Source organism: Conger conger, chromosome 4, assembly GCF_963514075.1.
Source record: "Conger conger chromosome 4, fConCon1.1, whole genome shotgun sequence".
Taxonomy (NCBI): domain Eukaryota; kingdom Metazoa; phylum Chordata; class Actinopteri; order Anguilliformes; family Congridae; genus Conger; species Conger conger.
Window position 1 is genome coordinate 12,832,260 of NC_083763.1, and position 24,988 is coordinate 12,857,247.

General features: G+C 43.6%; 1 protein-coding gene across 1 annotated transcript; it reads right to left on the minus strand.

The window, feature by feature from the left end:
• Nucleotides 1-635: 635 nt before the first annotated feature.
• rorca (RAR-related orphan receptor C a) lies at nt 636-22,034 on the minus strand. Its single transcript, XM_061239418.1, has 10 exons — nt 21,697-22,034; nt 12,225-12,310; nt 11,247-11,388; nt 9,171-9,638; nt 8,392-8,513; nt 7,755-7,887; nt 7,205-7,312; nt 6,589-6,699; nt 6,180-6,292; nt 636-5,703 (listed from the first exon to the last, which is right to left on the minus strand). Exons 1-10 carry the CDS (start codon nt 21,701-21,703, stop codon nt 5,542-5,544), a joined length of 1,452 nt encoding a protein of 483 aa, XP_061095402.1. The 5' UTR covers nt 21,704-22,034; the 3' UTR covers nt 636-5,541.
• Nucleotides 22,035-24,988: the final 2,954 nt, after the last annotated feature.

Here is a 24,988-nt window from a genome sequence, read left to right on the forward strand (position 1 = left end):
AGCAGTTTCTGAGATATTAAAACCACCCTGTCTGGCACCAACAATCATTCCACAGTCAAAGTCACTTAGATCACATTTCTTCCCAATTCTGACATTTGGTCTGAAAAACTGCCAAACCGCCTGACCAAGTTTGCATGCTTTTATGCATTTAGTTGCTGCCATGTTATTGGCTGATAAAATATTTGCATTAGCAAGCTGATGTACAGGCCTACCTAATAAAGTGCTTAGTGAAGACTGGGTTGAGTGTCAGCCTCCCCATAGACTGTAGCATCCAGTCTCCCTGGTTCTGCAGCATTTTTAAATTCACTGCATGTTTATAAGCACAGTTCAGTCAATTTATCTGCTTTATTGGATTTGTGATTGCCCTGTTATTGGATTTGCTTACTCTTATTCACTCATAAATGCTTATTTGGTCTTGAATGTATTACGTACTGGTTGATGTGTATTGTAATATGTGTGATTACTGCAATGTGTTTGCTGTCAATCATCCAAGCCATAACACTTTCATTTGCAAGAAATTCATTTTCATTCAATTTTCACCTTCTGGATTTTCACAGGATGATTGCGAATTGGCGGAGAGACCAGATATGAAAATTTCATAATGCTTTCAGGGGGAAAAAAAACATGAAAACATCTTTCTGCAAAAAGATCTTTATTACATTCTTAAAACCACATACTGTATCCCCATTGCACAACGCTACAACTCTTAAATGTTTTTAATAACCCAAGCTCTTTATTAATAATATATTATAAATTATATCATACACAAGCACACACATACACATGTTTGTGTGTGTGTGTGTGTGTGTGTACGTGTGAGTGCAGGTGTGTGTGCGTGTGTGTGTGTGAGTGTGTGTGTGCGTGAGTGTGTGTGTGCATGTGTGTGTGTGTGTGTGTGTGTGTAGTCTAATAATTTGAAATAAATTGAAGACATGAAGGACGGGGATACTGACAGAAGTAAATGATCTTTTTTGGTGTTTTTTTAACATGTTTTTAAAAAAATAGAATTACAAACTTACAAGACAAAATAGAGGATGCTAAATAGGGGAGACAAAGAAAAATGGGGGGAAAAGATCACAACAAAACAGACACGAAAATTCCAAGAATAAAATCCATCTTTATATTTTATTAATTTTTGCTTATATCCTAAGTCTTCTACAATTCGGACTGAAAAGTCCTGTTGTAATATTGATGTCGGAACAAGGGTAAAAAGTCTTTGATACTTCCGTGATTGACATTCACAAGAACATACGCTATAAACAGTGATCAAGGTTAAAGGTCTTCTATTCGGTGCAAAGTGTCTCTGCTAGGCTAACTGAAGACACCGTATGACAGAGCCCAGCCATCTCCCTGAGTGAATGTGAATGTAGTGTAAAGGCTAGCACACCTGGAGAACCTCCACATGCACACCCCTGTAGGACACGTCTGTGGCAGCACTGGACACCAAAAATTTTCTCCAGGTATTTGTTCCCGATTAATCAGGAAAATGCTGATTTTTTCAGATCTGAAACACCTCAGCCAGAGGCAGCAGTTACAGAAATGGAATACACAAAAAAAATATTGAAATAAAGCATATATTTTAAAATAAATTTCCAGATGTATGGGCAAAACTATTGCCACTTTCAGGTATTGCAATATTCTTTTAAATACACTATTGTTATATATACTGTTATATATATTTTAACATTAGATAATTAAATTTTCTGAAAAAAAGTCTATGTTTACAATATATTGTAGTATTTTCCATTTCTGTAATTTAGGACTTGGGTATCCCACGTGAAAAAAATAGTACACTAAGCATACTTGATATAAACTTCAAATACACTTCAACCATTGTTAAGTACAAAATAGTATACATCAGGTATACTCCAGCGTACTATTTTTTCACACAAGCACACACATGCATCAAGTGCTTTTGTGCTCTCTGACAGCTGATGTTTGTGGAAAACGTATTGCAAATACCAGTGGTCCCAGGAGAGATATTCAGGGTCTGCAAATCAGAATTTATTCCTGCTTAATGAGGGAACAATCACATCCCTGCTTGAGCTTAAGCCCAACAAATTATACTCCATCAATGTGTCAGGAGCTAGCCTTTGTAGCTCCCTAAAGAGTCGACACGTTTGCTTACAATCAATCTCCTGCATTCTGCACTGTCTGGTATGATTGACGTGGATTTTGGCCCACGACCTCTCAATACAGTACAGAGGATGAGGAGGGAACACACTCAGGTCCCGTGTGGGTCCTTAAGCACTACAACTGGAAAAAGACTGACTATTGCACAGTCCCCGTATGACACTGTCTTTAGCCTTTAGCACCCAGGAAAAAAAAACAAACAAACAATCAGAAAATGGATCCGCCTAAATCCCCCAGTTCATATGAAATTAAACAGAAGAAAAAAAAAAAACACACAAAATGGAGACTATGCACTGGGCCAGCAGCGCAGGGTGGATCACTGTGCGATTCGGTTATGTACGTGGATATCATACATCTTAAGTCCTGCTGAGAAATGACCTCACTGCCATTACGGTTATGAAGCGCTCCGATCGAGCCGTTCTGAATTACACAGCTTATGTTCGGTTAATTGATCTTCCTCGGTTATGAATAAGATTCCAGGCATCTGGGGGCTTTAACTCTGACGCCTAAGAATACCTATAAGTTACTTAAGTCAAAGATGTCTGACTTAAGTGTGCTCTGTCAAAACCCTGCCACGTGAGAAAGATCTTAATCTCAGAAGGGCTTCGTAGTTAAAAAAATTAAGAGCGCACTTAAGTCAAAGATGGTCCGACTTAAGTATCCTCTGTCAAACCCCGCCACGTGAGGACCATCGTAGTCCTGGAAGGGCTGACCGGTTAAAAAACTGAAGACCAAGCCGTCCTCTCCAGGCGGAGGGGGATGTGCAGCCTGTGATTGTCTCTGTGTGGTGGTCTGCTTTCAGCACTGGACGCAGCAGAATGGGCTCGACTCGCCCCTCGCGGAGTTTAACAAACATTGTAGGAAAATAACATCTGTTCAGAAAACAAAAGATATATTTCATTTGTCCTTCAGTGTCCTTTGCACTGCAAAAATCTAAAATAGATTATGTACTATATAATAAGAACAATAATAGTAGTAATCCCTGTCTCAGGGGGGTAGCTGATAGCTCTGTCAACCCTTAAATTGTGCCAAAGTGTACATAGGAGGATAGGCTTGAGGAAAGGGGGTGAGCGTATATATATGGGCACAATTCACAATCCATAAAAACTGACCGTGGGAGGTTTTACAATGCAGATACCCTGGGGTACAGTTTACAATGCAGATACCCTAGGGTACATCTTTACAATACAGATACCCTGGGTTACAGCGTTACCATGCCAATATCCTAGGGTACACCTTTACAATTCAGATACCCTAGGGTACACCTTTACAATTCAGGTACCCTAGGGTACAGTTTTACACTACAGATACCCTAGAGTATAGAGTACAACTTTCAGATGCAAATACCCTGACACAATGTAGTCTTCTCCAGGCACAAGCCCCTGTTCGCCATCTGCCTGAACACATAATAATGTCTTTGACCCCTGAACTCTGACCCCTGACCCCCCCTTTGCTCTGGCATTTCGAAGGTGGCTACTTGTCTTGTCCTCTTCTTCTATGGTACAGTCTCTGTGGATCCCACAGCGCTGGCTACATTTTAACAACAAGGTGGTCGTCCTGGGAACGCACAGGTGAGCTTAGTTTTCCAGCAGTTCTTTAAAAACTGTCTTTTTTGGGATGGGGGGGTTCAGGTCACCGTAGTGTTTTTTATCTTTCAAAAGGTTCCTCCCGCCCCTCTCAAGTGCGAGTCTAGCGCTTCGGCCGTAGCGAAGGCGTTCAGGAGGGCGGTTCCACCGGAGAGCCAAAATGGCCTCCGGAGCACAGGATGAAGGTCCACAGTAAGCCCCCGGTCATTCAGTAAGTGCTTTGTCTTCTCCGCTGTTCCCCAGCGTTTTCGCTGAGTTTAGTCCCAGTTTTTACATGGTCTGACAGGCCCTCCCCGAATCCCCTCTTTCTGTCACTCAATCTCTCCTTTTTCCTCTTTCTTTTCGCACTCTCTATCTCTCTATACATATTTATACTTTCTCAAGAAATGAATATATATATAAATGTATGTATAAATTAAAGGAACATTTAAAAATACTTTTTTTTTTGTTGTTTTCTCTAAGTGGCATTGGCAAAGGGAAAAGGGTTGTGGGACTGAGGTTTTTCCATTGCATTTAAAAAAAAAAAAAAGCAGCTCCAAAAAACACTGTCTGAAGGTGCATGCCTGTACGGACACATGGACCGGCCAGTTAGTGTCTCTAGTGTGGTGTGTGCGAGTCAGTTACTTTGTGCATGTCAGTTAAAATGATGATCGACGGATCAATTAATTACAAAAAAAAAAGAAAGAAGGTAGATTATCTTTGTGTTGCATGCTACACACCGGTCGGTATTTGTCTTACGCAAAAACAGTGACTGATCTTGGTCCCTTTAAATTGCTTCGCTAAAAGAATTAAAATGTTCTGAATGGCCATTAATGAATCATAATCCAAACCATTGGTTTGTTTTCAAACTGGGATAAAGCCTGCATCATAGAAGCACAGCTTTGGGCTGCTGGGTGGCTCATTCGATTAAGGCACCAGGCAGTGGCCCTTGGATGAGCCTTGCGGTCTCGGATGGACTCTGGACCGCGCCAGTGCTGAGCACAGCAGAGAGATGCACAACTGGTGCCTACATCGCCCAGGATATGAGGCTACAGTCACACAGGGATCTGCATTTCGGCGCTCTTGGGTGTCCCCTACTGGCTGAAAAGGGCGTTTGTCAGACTGCCTATCAAAGCCGCATATGAAAGGTCTTCTCCTAATGCAACTCTATTTGAGCTTAGCTGCAGCCTGAAGCACGTAGCTGCGGGACACCCCGCGTTTCAGAGGAAACCTCCACAGCGAATGCCCCGGCTCTTTCGGATTAGCAGGGTGGTATGCGCACAGAACGCAGCTGAACGTTGCAAACGAACATTCCAAATTGGGTGGGAATTGGGACATATACAGCCCTGGGTTGGCCAGGAATTTTAGTAAAAATGTAAAAAGCACAGCTCTGCAACAGGCACAGGGCTGTGTACACATTCTGTCTCAGGAATAGGGCTTTGTTTCCATGGTTGCGGGGTACATTCACGGTTTGGTTTGTGGACAAGGATGGAGGGATCTCTGGTTACTGAGACCATGAAGTTAACGAGAGAACTCATTCATATTGCAAGCTAATGCAAGGAGGCATGCATGCAGGGCCCCTTCAGCTAGCATTGGGCTATTCCTAAGTTTTATTCCCTGGGAAGGACCACCCTAGAGTGTTATCCCACAGAATGGAGTCAGGTCAGAGTGTGTGTGTGTGTGTGTGTGGGGTAAAGTGTTGTGTGCATGATTGTCACTGAGCTACTGGTTGCTGCTTTGCGATACCACATTCCTCTGCCTCAACTTCCCAACGTCCTTCCTATCTTCTCTCTCTCTCTATTTCTCTCTACCTCCCTCTTTCACTCTGTCTTCCTGACGGCAGTTAGCCCTCAGTGGAGTCTGGGAAGGCGATTTCACTGCCGAAGACTTCCCGGTAGAGAGGGGGGAAGCTGTAGGCTGTCTCGGGGTGGACCAGGCGGAAAAACTCCAGCTTGTCAATGTGGAGCTTGCAGATGGACTTCATCATGGGCAGCTTGGACACCATCTGAGAGACAGAAGTGCAGGGAGAGATATTAATCATACGGCTCCTATAAAGAAATAGCATAATTCATAAACTGCCGCAATGTCATTACATCACTCCTACATGATAACGATAGATTGACAATTATTACATATACTCACACCGAGCATTTTATTGGGAGATCAGCAGTTTCTGAGATACTCAAACCACCATGTCTGCCACCAACAATCATTCCACGGTCAAAGTCACTTCGATCATATTCTGATGGTTGATGTGAACATTAACTGAAGCTCCTGACCCGTATGCCACACAATTGGCTGATTAGAAAATCGCACGAATAAGTAGGTGTAATGAAGTAAAATGTTCCTAATAAAGTGCTCAGTGAGTGTATATGTTGTCTACAACAGTGGTGCCCAATCTTGTGCCATGGAGGGCTAAGAGTATCAGGTTTTCATTGCAACCCAGACCAGGGCTATTGAAGGAAGTTCCAGGCACATTACCTTGGCCAGTTTCTCCTCTGTAGCACCGCCCCTGTGGAGACAGTGCTGTAATGCCACGTAGACCCTCTCCTGGAGTTTCTGGACCTGCTGAGTGTCAGTCAGCCATGGCCGGTCTGTAAAGAAGAGGACCAATCGAGATTGAGAAATAAGTTCACACATGGTCAGTGAGTGAGTGTGTGTGTGTGTGCGTGCGTGCGTGTGCGCTTGTCTTTGTATGTGACTGTGCTTGTGTGAGTGCATGTGTGTGCGTGTATGTGTGCGTATGTGTGTGTGTATGTGTGAGTATGTGTGAGTATGTGTGTGTGTTTGTGTGTGTGTGAATGTTTGTGTGAATGTGTATGTGGGTGTATGTGTGTATGTGTATGTGTATGCGTGTGTGTGTGTGTGTGTGTGTGTGTGTCAGACTCACCAGGAGAAAGGAGGACTGCTGCACTGAACAGTGCCATCTCCTCTTCAGACAGCTGCAGACGGTTGAGGCTCTTGCCCAGCTCGTACACTGCGCTCACGAGGTCATCACAGCCTGGAGAAGAGTGAGGACACATGAGAACACTTGAAGAATAGGCTTTTGGAATGTTTTTTATTTATTTAATTACAAGTCAGTGTTCTAGAACTCCATTGCTTACAATTACCAGTAGTGGAACAAATACGAGTGAAACCACGGAAAGTCGCAGAACACCCAGTCGTGACAAACACACAATCATAACCATCATCTATCAAAGGTCAAGCTGTGATCTGCTCTGTTCTCATTCAGTACAATGTACAAATGCTCTGTGTGTGTGTGTGTGTGTGTGTGTGTGTGCATGCACACAATCGTGTGAGTCAGGTGTTTATTTGTGTCTGTCCTTGTATGCCTGTTTTTAAATACATACAGCACAAACATCCTCAAGAGCTATGTGTAATAGAGTTCAGTCAAGGGGTACTATTGTATGCTTGTTTACAGCTTCCATTGACCCTACATCCTTGTTCATAACCTGTACAGCGTGAACAACAAGGGCCGCAGCATTCAATGCGCCAGGAGGCCTCACCTAAAGCTTTGAAGAGCTGGGGGCCGGCAAATTTGCCGTCGAACAGGAGGGTGTTGTTGACGGGGTTGTAGGCACAGGACATGCGGATCAGAAGGACGTCCAGGCAGCCTGGAGAGCGAGGAGAAAGAGAGGAGCCACAGTTTGAAAAAGCTGCCTCAACCAGCACAAACATGTTTCTTCACTTGAAGAGAACATGTAGCTAACCACCGTAACTACTGTAAAATCCAGAGAGTACCACATAGCACTCTCGACCTTATACCTTTTCAACCAATGAAAATGACTGCTATATTATTGTTTTCAGCCCCAATTAAAACCATAATAAATGTTCTCAACTTTCTCAACTGTTTGCCCAACCAAAGCCACTTCATATTGGGCTTGGGACTGAAAGGGCTAACACACAAACAATTTATAGAGTTGGATATTTGCTGAAACACTTCATTTAAGTACTCTGCAGAAGGCTACAATAGTTGCTGCACCCGACAATTTACCTGAAAATTGTACATGGTCCCTGTTAAACGAACAAATAGAAATAAAATACTGAAACACTGACCTGCTTTGAGGAGGATGATCTGGTCATTCTGACAGAGGTCCATGAAGCCGGCGATCCTCTTGGCGTACTCCACCACGTACTGGATGGCGTTGGTGATGCGGAGGGCACACTGCTGCCACATCCACTCCGCAGACTGGGGCACAGAGAGGAAGAGGACCGGGTTAGGGAGGTGTAACTGGGGAGGACACCCTACACTGGGGGGGGCTCAGTCACCAGTTCTGGAGAGCGGCAGGATACGCTGGACTTATTTACTTAGTATGTGCTCCACGTAATGTGCCTTGTCTTGTTTCTTGGATCCAAACTGCTTGGCAGCTTTAGAGTGAAAACAGCCCAGCAGACCCTGTGATCCACCTGGACTAGAGCTGAGAACTGCTCAACTGCCTTTTGCTGCAACACATCTTGCATAGACTTCAAATAAAACTGTTATTTGAACTACTTTAAGCCTTTAGATACGGCTAAGATTTCTTACGATGTTAAACCAACCAAACTCAACTTAACTTCCAAGCTTTATAAGCAACAAGATAACACAAAGATAAATCACCACTGTTGAGGTGGAATACCGTGCGGACCATGGAATACCAGGTGACCTAGTCCAGGTGTGGAGCTCACTGTGACCTACTCCAGGTGTGGTGCTCACCTTGCTCTGGAAGCTGCGGGTCTCCTCGGGGGAGTAGGCGGTCCACATGAGCCTCTTCAGCTCCTCACTGCCGTACTGACTGGTCTCCAGGTGAGACTTCACCACGCTCTGGGTGATCCGCTCTGAGGAGGACCAGGGAGAAGCAACAGTGAGCCAAAAACCCACTGGCACCTTTACACAGTGACGCACAACGCAAATACATATACACACACAACTGGGATGCATTAGTGTGCTGTTACATTTTTCTACTTAGGGGAACACGTGTTCCTGGGAAAGAATGTTTGCATAGAGGCTTGAAGGTGTGTGAATTATTTAGCCAATAACAACCAAATTAATCCCTTGTTTATGTGCTGAAACACACCGAATATTGAAAATCCATCAGCCATCATGTGTTTCAAAAGTATTGAAAATTGAGCTCAAACCATGTTCAGCTGGGAGCTGGTCTGAACAGGTCAACCAGCTGAACCATGTTGAGCCGGGAGCTGGTCTGAACTGGTCAACAAGCTGAACCATGTTGAGCTGGGACCAGGTCGGAACAGGTCAACCAGCTGAACCATGTTGAGCTGGGACGAGGTCTGAACAGGTCAACCAGCTGAACCATGTTGAGCCGGGAGCTGGTGTTAACATGTCAACCAGCTGAACCATGTTGAGCTTGAGCAGGTCTGAACGCGTCAACCAGCTAAACCACGTTGACAAGCCACCAGCTGTTTCTTAACCCAGCCTGAGCTGCTGGCGTCCGGCGGGGCTGACCGCCGGGGCGGGTGCGGACTGAGGCTCACCGATCTCCAGCAGGGAGCAGCCGTCGGGCAGGGCGCTGAGCAGGGGGTAGGTGAAGAGCGAGGGGGCGTGCAGCATCTGGTACTCGTGCTTGACGTGCCGGGCGTCGGCCAGGTCCAGGCCGCTCTGCTCGGGCGAGCTCTGGGAGGACGACCCGCTCCCCGCGCTGCCCCCCAGCTGGCCCAGGCCGCAGTAGTCCCCGCCCGCGCCCTCGGGCGTGAGCGGCAGGTCGAAGAGCAGCCCGTCGGGCAGGGCCGCGATGTCGTCCAGGTCGCTGAGGGCCGAGCTGGAGCCCCGGCTGTAGGCCCGGCCCAGGCTGCCCGCGTCGCACACCTCCTCCCGGGGCAGGCCCACGCCGCCGGCCCCCGCCGCCCCCAGCACGCCCGGCAGCTCCAGAGACTGCTGGTGCTTCTGCACCTCCGCGTACAGGCTGTCCCGCTGCTTCTTAGACATGCGGCCGAACTTCACCGCTGGAGAGAGAACGAGAGAGATGGAGAGAGAGAGGGCGGGGGGGGAGAGAGCGGGGGAGGGAGAGAGAGAGAGATACTTTACATATAAGTTTATGCACTCAGAAATAAAAGGTTTGAAAAGTCCCTGAAAAGATATAAATTATTGTACCCCTATTGGGCACTTGCAGGGGCGGTACCCTAAAGGTGCATAAAATTGTGCCCCTTGCCAGCAATAAATAACTAATTTGTACCTTTTTTGCTTGGAAAAACATACTCATTTGTACCCAAAGAGGGTACATTTGGGAAATTTGATCCCTGAAAATGTACCTCCACTGTCACTATTTCTGAGAGTGTATGTATTTGTGCATTTATTTGTTTATATTACACATTCATGACACATTGCATCGTAGTTTATGTACATTGCACAGTGTTTTATAAAGCTTTGGCAGCACATATTAAAATATGTCATGCCAATAAAGCATTTCTGAATTTAACTGAATTTAGAGATAGAGAGGCAGAGGGAGAGATAATTCACTCAATGTGAATCAAGGCTTTGACATATGGAATCATCTTTGCATCTTTCTCTGAATAAAGCGTCTGAAAGATAACCGAGTAGCTCGCACGGTCTCATAAATGACGCTTCATATCCTTTCAACAGCCGCAGTCTCTGGTATTATTTAGACACGCAGCCAGAAGGAATACAGCAATTGTGTGCTCACAGGAGCACACAGAGAGGGACAGGCAAAAAATATAAACTGCCATCAAAATGGAGTAGGCTTTGGCTTCTCAGGAGATGTGCAACCTGTACTTTATAGCCACAAATGAACATATTTCAAACATACGCATTTCAAAATTCTGCCCATTTATTACTTCTGCATCCATATATCCATACTATTGTGCAAGTCCTTGGCACAAAAAAAGGAATAATCCAAAACCAGAAAAGAGCGCCAACACATTACTGTTATGCTCACAAGTGATTTATTGATTCAGTCTCCTAGGAGAATAATGGTATTTCGCGGATGTTTTTTTTCCGGTTTTAAGCGATTGAAATACATCATGTGTGCCAAGAGGAGAGGAAAGGAGAACAAAGACGCAAATCACTTGCACTCGCATGCAAATTTCACGCGTCATTATGTCAATTAACACTGCTCCAGTGGGCGAATTCAGTAATTGACTCTTAATGTGACCCCCTCTCTCCCCCCCGCCCTCATTAAACATACAGAAATACGGGCCTTCTTCCAAACAATTGGGGCGTGTAGTTTTCCTTTTCTCCAGTGGCTCACTTCAATAAATAACTGCAAATACGAAGGACCTGGTTAACCCTTTGGAGAGTTGGTTTTCGGGGGAATGTTCTCTCAAGGCTCTAAGTCAGTGTTCTACAACTCCACTGCTTTCGATTGCCAGCAGCCATTTTTACATCTGCATTTGAATATTCAGTACAAGAACTTTCTCCACTAGTCAAATATTAGTGATCTCACACCGCCGTCTCTTATCAGCGTGGTTCACGTATGGCGGCCGAAGCTACAGCTAATGCTAGCTCTTATGTAATGCTAATGCTATGAGTCGTGCTGGCGCTACAGCTGGCGCTAATGCTAACGCTAACGCTAACGTTAAGTCCAGGGCGCTCACCATCGCGGCTCATTCCTAGCGCCAGGCATTTCTGCAGCCGGCAGTGTTGGCACCGGTTGCGGTTGGTGCGGTCGATGAGGCAGTTCCTCTGCCGGGAGCAGGAGTACATGGCGTTGTTCTGTTGGCTGCGGCGGAAGAAGCCCTGAACACATAAATCAAACAGAGAGAGAGAGAGTTTCAGAGAAAAGCGTGTGTTTTCATGCGTGGTTGTTGTTTGTTTCTAGTCTTTGATGTTATGTATTCAGTGTTAGATGTATTTTCTTGAATACTGTTGCTTGAATGCTTTGGCAAGTGTTTTGTCATGGCAGTTGAATTGAACTGAATTGAAAAATTGAGTGGGCAGCCTGTAGTGTTGTTGTTAAGGTTTGATCCCCGGTGTAGCCATGATAAGATCCACATAACCCTTGCTGCAAGGCCCTTAACCCCATATTGCTCCAGGAGGGATTGCCTCCTGCTTAGTCTAATCAACTGTAAGTTGCTTTGAATAAAAGTGTCAGCCAAATAACATGTAATGTTGTGTAACTGTGGGTGCCTTGTTGCCCTGTTTGAGTGGGAGGGGTCACGAAAACGCATTAGAAAATCTCTGGATTGGAGATAGAGGGACTCTATCTTCTAAAGTTTTTGAAGTATGTTGTTGTCTGTTGTTGGTGAATGTATGTGTTATGTAATATGGGTTACGTAATTGCTTTGGACTCTTTTCTATGCCTTACTGAGCTTGCCTGGTTGAATCCAAAACGATTACGTATTTGACACAGGTCTGGTAACTTGCCACATTTCTTGTGAGGTTTATCACTCTGTACCATGCGCAAATCAATCTGTCTTAATCACTCATGATTCTAGGTCAATTTTTGGGAGGTACACTGTAACCAAAGTATAGTATCTAATTGTGTGTTTTTTCCCACCCCTGCCATTAAAAGGTGCTTGATTCAGAACAAAAGGGGGCTCTGGGTAAACGGTGTGGAGCTGAGAAGCGCTCACCTTGCAGCCTTCACAGGTGATGACTCCATAGTGGATTCCTGAGGACTTGTCCCCACATATCTTACACGGGATCACCTCGATTTGAGCTGCAGACAGAGGGACAGGGTAGGACAAGAGAAGGGGTTAACATGACGTAACATGATTTTATTTAGTTTTTTTCTCTATGGTGTAATCTCGGTATCATCGCTAATCAGGGCCCACCCTCGACGATCTCTGCTGAGAATAACATAAAGGTTGATTAATTGATTTGTCTTTTCCAGCAACCCTTCTACAGTGTAGATACAGTACAGACATTCATTGGCAATGGGACTCAAATCGTGGTGGATGGCACCTGCTTTAAATTATTTTTAGCTAGTCTTCAATGAGTAATGGCCTTTGGAGCAGGAATCTCAAACTCCCAACTCCGGAGGCCCACAGAGACTGCTCGGTTTTTGATGTGTGTTCAGCATCAAAGTGCCAGATTCATGTGACTGTTTGGCCAAAGATGCCACGTACCTGGTTTCCAAGGCCAATATTTGCTGCTAAAAGGAAACCACAAAAACCTACAGACACTGCAGTCCTCCAAAACTGGAGTTTGAGATTCCAGCTCTAAAAGTTCACTCTCAGGAAGGACGTGTTAATATCCACATTTTTTGTGTTACTACTTGTGTGTTACTTTTAACACATTTTGTGTCCAAGTTACTATATTTGTGTTATAAACACACAATTATATGTGTTTCAAAGGGAGACTTTTTAGCACAGACGCTGTCGAACGTGTTGTCATCTAGACATGGAGGTGTATTTAAAAAAAAATCTCACATTATGTGTTATTTTTAACACATCGGTTGTGAGAGTGTAACTGGATGAGAGGATAGTTAGATTTAAAGACTATTAAATAAATAACTATAAACTCAACCACATACCCCGGCTTTGAGGGCTCACAGTGTTTACATGATTAGCCTGACTCTACTGTTTATACACACTTCCTGCCACCTCCCTGCTCCATACAGTATGTGTTACCCTGTACCAGTTTAATATGGGCAGCTTCTGGTATTGCTTAATAACTCCAGGGCTGCAGTAATAAAGACTTGTTACTGGTTCAAGGTCCAAGCCAGCTCTTGTGAGTCCTACTTCCTACAAAGAATTAAGGCACACGTTTTATATTCAACAAACTACCAGCAACTTGAACAAATGAAGACTTGGCAATTCTGCAAACCAGGATGGAAGTGCATGTATGTACACACACACACACACACACACAAACTAGAATAATGTATCTTGATATACTTGTTAACGGCTGTGCACTGACATATGACATATTTTCACTACCTGACAACTGACAGATTAAATATTTTAAACTGTTTATTTTTAAATTCCAAACTAAAAACTATTTAAACTAAAGTCTTCACAGAAACTTCAAAGTTCTTCAGCGAAAGTATCTCCGGTTGGCCATTAGAGGGCAGTGTTTTCTTCTGAGTCATAGAATGGACAGAAGGGTGGGGTTTTCATGGTGCCTGGCCAATGAAACGTACCAACAGAACGAGTTTGATTGCTTTTGATTTCTGATAGCTAGTGAGCCCAGCATTCCACCGGTGTGTGACAACAAAACATACCAAGAGAGCCTGACTGTTGCTCCTAGCTATCACACCCAATCATTTTGTACAGCACATTGTATGTTTATTTATACTTTACACATTCCCGGTCCTCATCTGTTTATTTTAGCACAGTTTAACAAAATAAGTCTATGCTTACTATTGCAATTCGATTTATATTCACGACAAACTATGAGCGACTTTGAACTCTACATTAGCCTATTATTATTATTTTATGGTAATGGTAGACTTAAGCCACATCAAGTCAGGCCCCACATCTTATTTATGGAATACCCAAGTGTGGCCATTTATAATGGTTTATGCTTTATTTAATGCAAAGTAATTACATCATGTACATCAAATAATATAAAAAACCAGTAGGACAAGTGCTAATAAATCAAGCTTAAAAATGTCTATATTACCATAACGAGAAAAACACTGCTAAATAAAAGTCTGTCTTAACAAGAGTGTTTTGCTCTTGTAATGAGACTTAAAATCTTCATTCGCTCAAGTAGAAAGTATGAGCTTGTAACTTTTTGTACGACACGTGAAACCGTTTTTCCACCCATTGGCAAATTCTGAAATGTCTCACTGCATTGGTAAAAAAAATTATTAAACAAAATAAATTTGATTTATTTAAGTTTAAGGCTTAAGTACTTAAGATTGACTTATTTTTGGTAACTAGGCCGTAAGCACAGACATCAACATCAACATTAAGTAAATGTGCGAGCAGTCCGCCTTCACTCCCCTAAGAACAAGCTGTCCTTTCTGTTCATTCTGCTGTTTGTCTAAAGCGGAGGGGCCTCCTGAGTCCCAGAATAGCAGGTAGATTGCATTAGCGGGGCGCCCCCAGGTTATAAAGTTTCAGCTGCCGGGTGGAAGTGTCAGGCGCAGAAACAAAAGACCGGCTGTGGACCCGAGGTTCTCGGGAGCGCAGATAAAATGGCAGCCTCAGAAAGACTCGAAAACGACTCGTCCTTTCAGAGGATCTGCCCAGAGGCAGTCTTGAATGTGTTTTTTTTTCTTTTTCTTCTTCTTTTTTTTCTAACAGCAGTGTACTGTGTGACGCAAGACAGTGTTAGATAACATCTCATTAGCCGCTCTGGCTGTAGCCACACTTGAGCAGCTAATCAGAGAAAAAAAAAGCTCATGTGTAATCGATAACGCCCGGAAGAACAACGGGTTCAGAAGCGTGTCACACTGGGATTTAGAGCCTGAATTATTACGAATATATAAAGTCTGCAATTCACTTTGACACGGGAGATTCATTTTCTTTTTCGCAAACATTGGTTTACGGGAAGAATATTTTTGTTTATAATGTCAGTTAAATATTTGGGAGATTCAGACGTCCCAAATTTCTGCTGACTTACTAAAAAGCAACGAGAAAAAAAATGAATTCTAAAATAAACGGGAGAGAAAGAACGTCTCTAGCCTTTTGCTCTACCCCGGCCAGATCCCCCCCCCCCCCGGCCCCCAGCCCCCACCCTTTCTGTGTTATATAACTGCCGTCTGGCCGCATTCCACAAGCACTCTCATTCAAGGCAGGTCACCCTAGCAACGCAGTGACGAGTCTACCCCTTCCCCTCCGGTCCCGGGTCTCATTGGCCGACGGGCAGGGGGGATCCAGGTCTGATTGGCCCTTTGGAATGTCGCTCAGCGGCACAGCACAGTCAGGCAATGGGGATGAGCTGTCCTACTGACACACTTACCCATTGAGCAAGGGGGAGGCAAGTGGGCGGTGGCCTAGCTAGAACAATAATCTGATTTCATATATTTTTTAGAGCTTTTAAGGTGGAACCACACAAGGCTAAAAATACACTTATTTGACTCACAAGTTGCAGTCGATGCTGAATTATGTCAGAGAGCTTGCTGACAGAGTAGTCTGTTTAGCGATACAGAAACCCGCCAAAAAAACGGTACACTTATACACCTAGCATCATCATAAAATAAAATGGTATCAATTAACATATTTGTGTGGGAAAAGAGCAGGACAGGATTGAAGTGTCTTAACTACAGTACACTTTGCAAGGTGCACGGTTACACTGACTTTCAACTTTTGGCAGTGTGTCAAGTTTTCGAGTGAACTTTCAGCTGTCTCAAAGCACTCACACATAAAACTATTTTTAATCCAGGCTTCTGGTGGAGTCGAGCCAAGAGCCTGGCTGCAAGAGCAGTCAGAACAGCATGAACCAGTCATGACTTCCAGGTTACACTTTTCCATCTGACATAACACCTCCGGTACACAGACAGGCAGGTGCACATGTAAATATTACAGAAATTCACAACACACTGGCAACACCACCATGAGCAACAGCTGTAAGCAAAGTGAGGATGCTGTCTAACCCTTTGGAAGGTTTTTAACATTCTAATCAGGGTTCTAGACCGCCACTGTTTTCAATTACCAGTTGTGATTGTTACATCAGTTAAGAATACTCAAATCCCTGTTGTTTTTAGTGCTGCGTATACCTATGTATGAACCCCTGCATCTTTTTGGCTTTTTCCTCAGTTTTTTTAATTTATTCAGTTATTTATACATCTGAGTACTTTGAGATAAGAAGCTGTTCCCTAACTCACGCTAATAACATTTAAATGCCTTTGAGCTCCTGCTGTGTCAATAGAAAGCTAGCTCATCTAACCCAATAAACCCCAAATGACTTCCACCCACCCTGTCCCAGGCAGTATGAGGGTAACTGTGCCCCCAAGCGACACCAAGGCATAGCCCAGGTTCAAAGCTGCGATCGTGAGAGCACCCTTCAAAACCTACTTCTGCAATCACTATTGCACAATGATTCCTTCTCCCTGGAAGTCTGAGAATGGGACCTGCTGTGCCCTCAGTAGCTCTCCTCACCCTTTGAAGAGCAGCCATTCTGGAATATGTTTTTCAACATTCTAAGTCACTGTTCTAGAACTCCATTGCTTTCAGCGGTGTTCTAGAACTTCATTTTCCAGCAGTGACTGTTACATAAGCATTTGAATGTTTAGTTAATCACATAATTGTGATCTCACAACTTAGAGGGCTACAGGAGTGCTGCTTGTTCTAATGAGTGTTCTAAAATAACTGAAACCAAATACCTCTCAAGCTTCAGTACTCTGAACAATTGAATCCATTCCAGACTATTCTAGTCTTGTGATTTATTGCTAATATTTCCCATCAGAACTTGGGCTACATGTTAGGCATGCCAAAGAATGAAGGTGTTCCCATTCTTTAATTAATTACCTACACGAACTATCAAAACAATTTCCTGGTTAGCTTTACCTGCACCTTTATATTGTAAAACATTTTGTTTGTTGCTGCCTTTAAGAGCATTTTTTAATGAGGTTTTGTTGCTTCTTCTATGGATTTACACAGCAGACCTACAAAACACAAGTGTAGGCCTGAGTGTAGTTTTTTCACCTGTATTCTTCACACAGCACACTGCTCGGGGAAACACTGAACTAAATAAATAATCGGTTGGTGTCGATCGGTGTTCATAGCTCACAGTGTCAGTTTGCAGTGTCCGTGTCCCAGAGTACAGAGCACACCGCTGCTGGGACTTCACTTATCTATATTGGTCAATGGGTAAAGGTCCAAAGTTCCTGTTTATTTAGCACATAGCGCTTATGTAACCGGGCTGTATGGCCAACCTACATTGTGAATGCTTTACACGCAGCCTATTTTCCACACCCTAAACGCGGTAAAGTGCACTTTCAGTTAGAAGCTTCGCTGACTTAGTTTAATTTTCCTCATCATACGTAACACTTTAGGTCTCATGCTCTTACCCACTCTGGCCGAGTATAGATACATTTTTTTTTTTTTTGTATATTGTTCTGAGGACACTCATAGCGTAGCCTTATTTGCCCATACCATTTACCTTACACAACACTACAGCAGTGATAATACGTATATGCCCCAGCCTGTCTCCTCTCTATTAAAATGCACTAAATCATCAAGGGTCTGATTTCCTATGCTCTTTAGCATGTGCTAAACATTTTAGCATACGCCTAAACAACTACATGACCAAGTCAATTTTATTTGTATTGCGCTTTTTACCCCCCAAATAGCAAGCTCATGAGGTAAAAATGGTATTTCGCAACCAGGCGTTGGTTGTTTTATTAGTTTTGTGTGTGCTGAAAGGTTTTCGCTCATGTGAAAGGTCTTAAATCAGGTCCTAAGTTGTTCCTGAGGACTGAGTAATGTGGTTGAGACTGGAAAAAGACAGTGTCTTTGCAACTTAAGGGTAAATGTAAGTGCAACTAAATACATTATCCTTTCACTGCAGAAGCACTTCTTAATGTGCTTTAGATGTTGATTTATTTAAACAACCATTTGCTGTCAATAAGAAAGCCTACTCTCTTCTCACGCTCCCAGTGTTAAAATGTAATGGATGGAGAGGTGACATTGTCGTAAGAATATTCTGATATCCTCCCACTTTCACAGGACACAGCCTCCTCATCGGGAGGTAGCTGTTTCAAAGGGCCGTCGAGGAACATTATCACTTCGTAAAATCTTCCACTGCAGGCATTCTGCGAAAATGGCAACCAGACAAACGGTCCCAGAATAACTTGCAACATCTCTCGACTCGCAACAGTAAGCCCTGACAGACCGCAAACAGCACAGACAGCAGTCAGTTTCCAGCCCGCGGCTGACATTGCCTACATATCCCAGGGACACCGCAAAAAACAACACAGACACCAGTCAGAGTTCCCAGTCTGCGGCCGGCCGGCGCCTACATTTCCCAGAGTTCAGAGCTCTTGCCTGTTTTGCTCACTGCCACAAGCCACAAACAAAATGAGTTCCGAATATAGAAGGAGACCAGAGACTTTTTCTTGGTCCTCTTGTCTCCAGACCAGCGCAACATGAGCCCTTTTCCATACGTAGCATCTCCACAAGAATTTTCCAGAAATCAAACGGAGAGACAGGGAAGGACATCTAATTCAGTAATGGGAAAGGCATTCATTTAGGTGTTAAAAACTGACTCTACAAGTGCTTCTTGTAATGATTATCCTTTCACATGGTTTTTGTGCCCTGTAGAGTGTTGCGGTGTTTGGGAAAGGGGTGCTGCAACATAAAATTTATTTTATTTTATTTACTTTATTTATCTCAAATATATTTCTTACATTTAAAAAATATATTATGTATTTATTTTTTATATTTTCTATATTTTGTCAAGTATATTTCACATTTTTTTTTTCCATGTGGCTATGAATATTAGTATTATTGACCTGACAGAAATGACACCATGAAGCAGTGTTCACACTGAAGAAGCAAAGTGTTCATAGGAGCGGTCTCTCGCAGTGGCACTGACAGGCCAAGTGCCTTTGAGGTGGCTGACAACAAAACAACAAGTATGGGCAAGCTCCCGGGTCCTTCGTATGTTTTTTCCTGGCGCATTTCTAGGTTCTGCGTTCGATATTTGTTGTGCTTATGGTTCCGTGTCCTGATTTTTCCACTTGGCTGCGTTAAGAATTGACCACCAGGGACAGTAAAGATATACCGATTGGTTTATTGATTGGCCGATCAATTGGTTGATCGGTTGGAGCTGGGGTACTGTCAGCGGTAGGATGCTCCAGTGGCTCCTGAATTGAGTTTGGTATGCAATTCTGTGAGTCAGCCAGGGAAATTCATCACTGCATCGCTGCAAATGTATCACTTTTCAAACTCGTCCCTGTATTATCTCCCCGTATCTCACAGAAGCACTTCAGCCTCTCACCAGCAGTCCCTGCACCAGGGGTTGTAAATTCCTTTCATGGAAAGTCAGCGTGTATGCAGGGTTTTTTTTTTCCTCCTTCAATTACCCAGGCTCAATTAGCTAATTAACTGTGCACACCCATGCCTGTTCGCTGAAGTAGGTCACCGAAACCATTTCATGAAACAGACGCAGGAACGGTCTCCGTGTCATACACAAGTACACATAATACAGGTGAATGTCAGACCGAATAAACGAGTGGGCTGATTCAATATTTCAGCGCATAAGTCCCCAAAACAGACAATAGGCTACTCCGTGCCCGCCACTGTTCTAGACACGACCGTCAGGGGACTGTTTTTCAGGGAAGGTGATCATGAAGCAGCGTGTGGCTTTGCGCTAACCTGCGGATGGAGAAGCGGCCACCGCAGCCCCCGACACCCAGGGTGACTCAGAGCTCAGCGAGCCACAAACAAAATGGCCCCCGCGTCACAGCGATGATGAGCAAGGCCGGGCCGGACAAACACCACGCAACATCCGCTCAAAGCTCTTTCATATGAAACTAATTTACCTTTCACATGAACCCACTTGAATCTATGCTAAAGCAAAATGTTGAAACATATTTTTTAAAAGTTTTTAAAGTTTATGAAATAATTCATTTTTAATTTTATTTTATGAAAAGTTCCAACTTTAGATGTCCTGCTTAAGTGGTTGTATTAGTGACAGTATGTTGTGAATTATATAGGGGGAAAAGATCACAATGTTAAAAGTATTTTACATTAATCAAAGATGAAAAAATATATACTAATCAGGTTAGTATAAAAGAAACCAATGGAAGTTGCATTTCATTTATAGCACATACAAAGAAACACATTGCATAGCGCTTTTTGGTTTTTTAGTTTTATCAAATAATGTAAGCTTCAAGTGCACTGCACTGATCCTGGCAGTGGCTCCACAAAATTTGGTTTGACCGAGCCAGCACTTGACTGTTGTGATGCAGTTAACTTGTGATTAAACTTGAAAACAATTTCGGACTTTGGCATTTCGGTTGGAGCGCGCGCTGCCTGCATGATTTTCCTGCCAACGAAGTTGCCGTTCTAGGTTCGCAACTGCATGGGTGTACACATGTCCAGTTATGTCATTGCCATCTTTTAGGCCCCAGGGCCGCCAGATCTTTCCCTAGTTTTAAAGAGAACCAATAAATGTGGTGCTTATGATTTGGAAAATTAGACGACCACCACCGGCAGCCACTCCGTTCTCAAGACCCCACCCCCCTTCCCAAATGCTGTGTAATCCGTAATGGCAGAACTAGGTCAATGGAACAGCCACATCTACTCCTCGCTCACACGGCCGGCCATGCTGGGATTCAGCAGACAACAACACCCACAGGACACGAGAAAAAAACATTTTATCCGAGCACAAATGCACATGGTCACAAGAAATCAGCAGCCTTAAAGTTTTCAGTTGTACAGCATCTAAAACATACGCTCTAAAAATGCTCAGTTAAAAAAACTGTTTTAAACATATTAAAGTGCGCGAGCTTACTGCCTACGCATCAGTAAGTTGATATATGTGATATGTGTGCATATACGCACTTCTAAATGTCCATAAACACGATTAGAACTACCATTAGTCATTATGTAATGAACTCAGAATTTTTTTCATTGCGCTCTCCCCCACCCCCCTCCCCTCTCCGTTTGCCCCTCCCCTCGGTTTTCTTACGTAACCTCAGAGCGATCTCGCCAACTACAGCAACTGTATCAAAATACACAGTCAGATTTTCCCTCATGCTCGTGCATGCGAAGCCACAAAAACCAGTAATCACAGCTAGCACGCATTCACATTTCTGTGGACTATTTGGCTTTATGATATGCAAACATATTAAGACAACACGCACGTCTGATACTAGTCCCCCATGTTGATCGTCCAATGTGTAATTTTTTTGCACGTTGAGACGTTCAGTAAACTTTAAAAGATTCATCATAAAAGCTTGCACGACTGACGTCTACAAAATCAAAACTCAACCAAAGAGCATTCCGGAATAATCCCTGCAGTCAATCATTTGGCATAGGTGTGCTACCAGGTTATCCAGTTATCCAGTTCAAAAAAGACACTCTAAAACCACAGATGTAGTATTGCAAAATCATCCCAACACACAATAAAGTTAAATATAATAGTCCACTACTTGGACTATAATATTTTAAAACAATTTTCCTCCTTTTTATGTTCTTCACTTACCTCTCATTTTGCTGCTATATTATCTTCGATTCATATGACTCCGGTACATATAAATAAAACTGGCCACCGCAATTACTGGATATATTTTGTTTCACTCCAAAATGGAGCAATTGAAAAAATTGGTTATAACAAATCTTCATATGTTTTCAGATGTGTGCCCGTTGCATAAAAAAAAGCAAAAGAGAAAATGTCAATCAAAAGCAAGAGTTTAGAATACTTTTCTTCGTGTTCCTCCGGTAGCCTATTCGCTTCTATTGCGCTGTGCTAGTATTTGCCGTGCATAATACGGTAGTCCGACTACACCGCTCTTTCCCCGTCCCTGTCTCTATCTGTCCTTCTCTCTCTCCGTCTCCCGCTGTAACCTACTTTCGGCGCGTGGACTCTCACATGATCACGCTCTCCACCGGCCCGCCTCGTGCCCCGGGCGGACGCGCGCACCCGCGCACCCCTCCGCGCGCTTAAGGAGGATCTAGAGACTTGGTTCTCTAATGTGGGAATGTGTGGCAGTATGTCATAACAACATTATCGTGGGAATTGTTTCGTGTGAGTTTCTCGGGACTGCGTTACAGCCGTCCAGTAGCGCAAACGCATGAAAATATAACACCAAAGGACCGCTTTTAAAAAGGTCTAGCACATTTTTAAAAGTGTTGTTTCGCAACCAATATCTCCCAAGGTATCAAAATGTGTGTCAGTCTTTGTGAATGAAGGCTTTTTTTTAAGATGACAGGAGCATGTAGCCTACTTTTAATGTGGACAAAGCATGATCTTTATGTTTTGAATTTAATTATTAATTTAATAAGTAAGAATGTGCATTAAATGGACACTTTATTTCTTAATAATGAATACATTAATACATTAATACAATTTAATTTATATACTCATAAAATGCAAATGACTTCAATAAAATGAGCTAATTTACAAATGCATAGCCAAACCATCAAAATTTCATTTTATTTTTTTACAATAATTTTTTTTCACATTGCTATCCACTCATTAGTGCTCAGTGTAATTTGTCAAACACTGCTCATTTCTGATCGGTAACCTATGCACACAAACTCAAATCCACTTAAAAGTGTTTACCTCAGAATGAGAAAATACTGAAGACCAAAGCTTCAGGAATGTAGATTCACGCCGACAAAAAATGTGTCTCCATTGATTCCCTGAAGCCCGTTTAGGCCAAGGTTATAAGACCACATGTGCAAAAACCCAGCAGTCTCTCAATAACCCCACAGCATTCCTTGCAGTTATGTAACCCATGGCAAAACTAATCATAAACACACCCCCTCAAAACAGAGTGGACTTAAAGTCAGCGCACGGCTGACACCATGTGATATTAACGAAAACTCTTATTTTAATGTTCCACGAACGCCTTCGCAGATATGATACACACTCACTGGGCACTTCATTAGGAACATTTTTTATGCATACAATCATGTAGATACAGGAGAGGAGCTTCAGTCAATGTTCATATCAACCATCAGAATGGGGAAAAAATGTGATTTGTATGTCACTGTTGTAATATGTGTTATTTGTTTTACTGTCACCTACGTGTCAGCTTTGACCAGTCTGGCCCTTCTCCTCTGACCTCTTTCATTAACAATGCATTTTTGTCCGCAGAACTGCTGTATCACTGGATGTTTTATATTTTCGCACCATTCTCTGCAAACTCTAGAGACTGTCGTCGGTGAAAATCCCAGGAGATCAACAGTTTCTGAGATACTCAAACCACCCTGTCCGGCACCAACAATCATTCCACGCACAAAGTCACTTAGATCACACTTCTTCCCCATTCTGAAATTTGGTCTGAACAGCTGAATCTCTTGACCATGTCTGCATGCTTTTATGCATTTAGTTGGGGTGGCCTGTAGCATAGTGGTTAAGGTTCACGACTGGGACACGCAAGGTCGGTGGTTCGATCCCCGGTGTAGCCACAATAAGATCCACACAGCCGTTGGGCCCTTGAGCAAGGTCCTTAATCCTGCATTGCTCCAGGGGGAGGATTGTCTCCTGCTTAGTCTAATCAACTGTACATCACTCTGGATAAGAGCGTCTGCCAAATGCCATAAATGTAATGTAATGTAGTTGCTGCAGCATGATTGGCTGATTAAACATTTGCATTAACAAGCTGGTGTACAGATCTACCTAATAAAAGGCTCAGTGAGTGTATATCAGCAATATTGAATATTTATGAAATTATGAAATATGGGAAGGAAAGGTGCCAGGTGCATAAATAATCAGACAAGAAATGGTCTAGCAAAAAAACATCCTGTATATTTAACAGTCCAGTACAAAATAGTAAAATGACATAAATAAAACACACAGCGTGTGGGCGGGAGAGGGAAAACGAGAAGCCGTGCGCTTGTTTCGTTTCGAGTGTTTAAACAACGACTGAAGCAGGGAGAAATACAATGTGGCGTGCGTGGGTAAAACTAAGGAACTGTGATGTAATGTTTTTTTTTCTCTCTCTCAGTTGTTATGAAATGAGGAGAGGAGGGAGAGAGATTACAGGAAGTAGGTTAGTGGAGCAGCGCTGGGGGAGAGGAACACTCTACCCCTGCCCCCCACCCCCCCCACCCCCGCCTCACCCTCGCCATCCGCCCTCCCACCCCCCGGCCCGTCCCAGGTCCCCTGCTCGGATAGAGTCTCTTCCGCTGCCCCTTTGTTTCCCCAGAACTCTCAGGTTTATTTTGCGGCCTCTTCCTTTTCTAAATCAGTGCAGCCCGTTTCCCATTGTCTGAAAGTACACCGAGCCCTGCGCTCTCCCTCTCCTCCTCTATCTTCACCAGTTTTCACTCACTTTCTTCCCCCTAACCCCTTTCTCCTTCTCTCATTCCTCCTCTGTTATACAGCTCAACCCTTTTATTCTAATCTCAGAGCCTTTCAGCCGTTTTCAACGTCCTGCAACACTCGTAACGACACGGCTCCGCTAGCAACAGCGATGATTACAGTGTTATCATGCAACAGCAATGACTGCCGGAGCGTTATGAGCTGTTCTTTCAGATATGGAATCATCATCCTCCATTATTCGCCCGCTTTATATTTGCCTTTTCTCTCTCTCTCTCTCTCTCTCTCTCTCACTCTCTCTCCCCCCTCTCTCTCTCCCTCCCTCCCGCACTCCGTCACCGACCCCCTGACCCAGGGTGTTATATAACCGCTGAGCCTCTGCAGAAGACTGAGTGGAGCGGGAGAAGGGGCGGGGCTTAGCACCGATAAACAGACACGCAGGCATAGGCCTTACAGATACAAGAGAGAAAGAGAAAAAGAGAAAGAGAGAAAAAGAGAGAAAGAGAGA

Bases quoted from the DNA above. Each gene is read 5' to 3' on its own strand.
- rorca (XM_061239418.1), bottom strand. The intron at 7,313-7,754 runs GTCAGTGTTTCA...CTCGCTCTCCAG, and splicing joins GATCATCCTCCTCAAAGCAG to GCTGCCTGGACGTCCTTCTG. The intron at 5,704-6,179 runs GTAATGTGCCTG...TCTGTCTCTCAG, and splicing joins CAGAGGAGAAACTGGCCAAG to ATGGTGTCCAAGCTGCCCAT.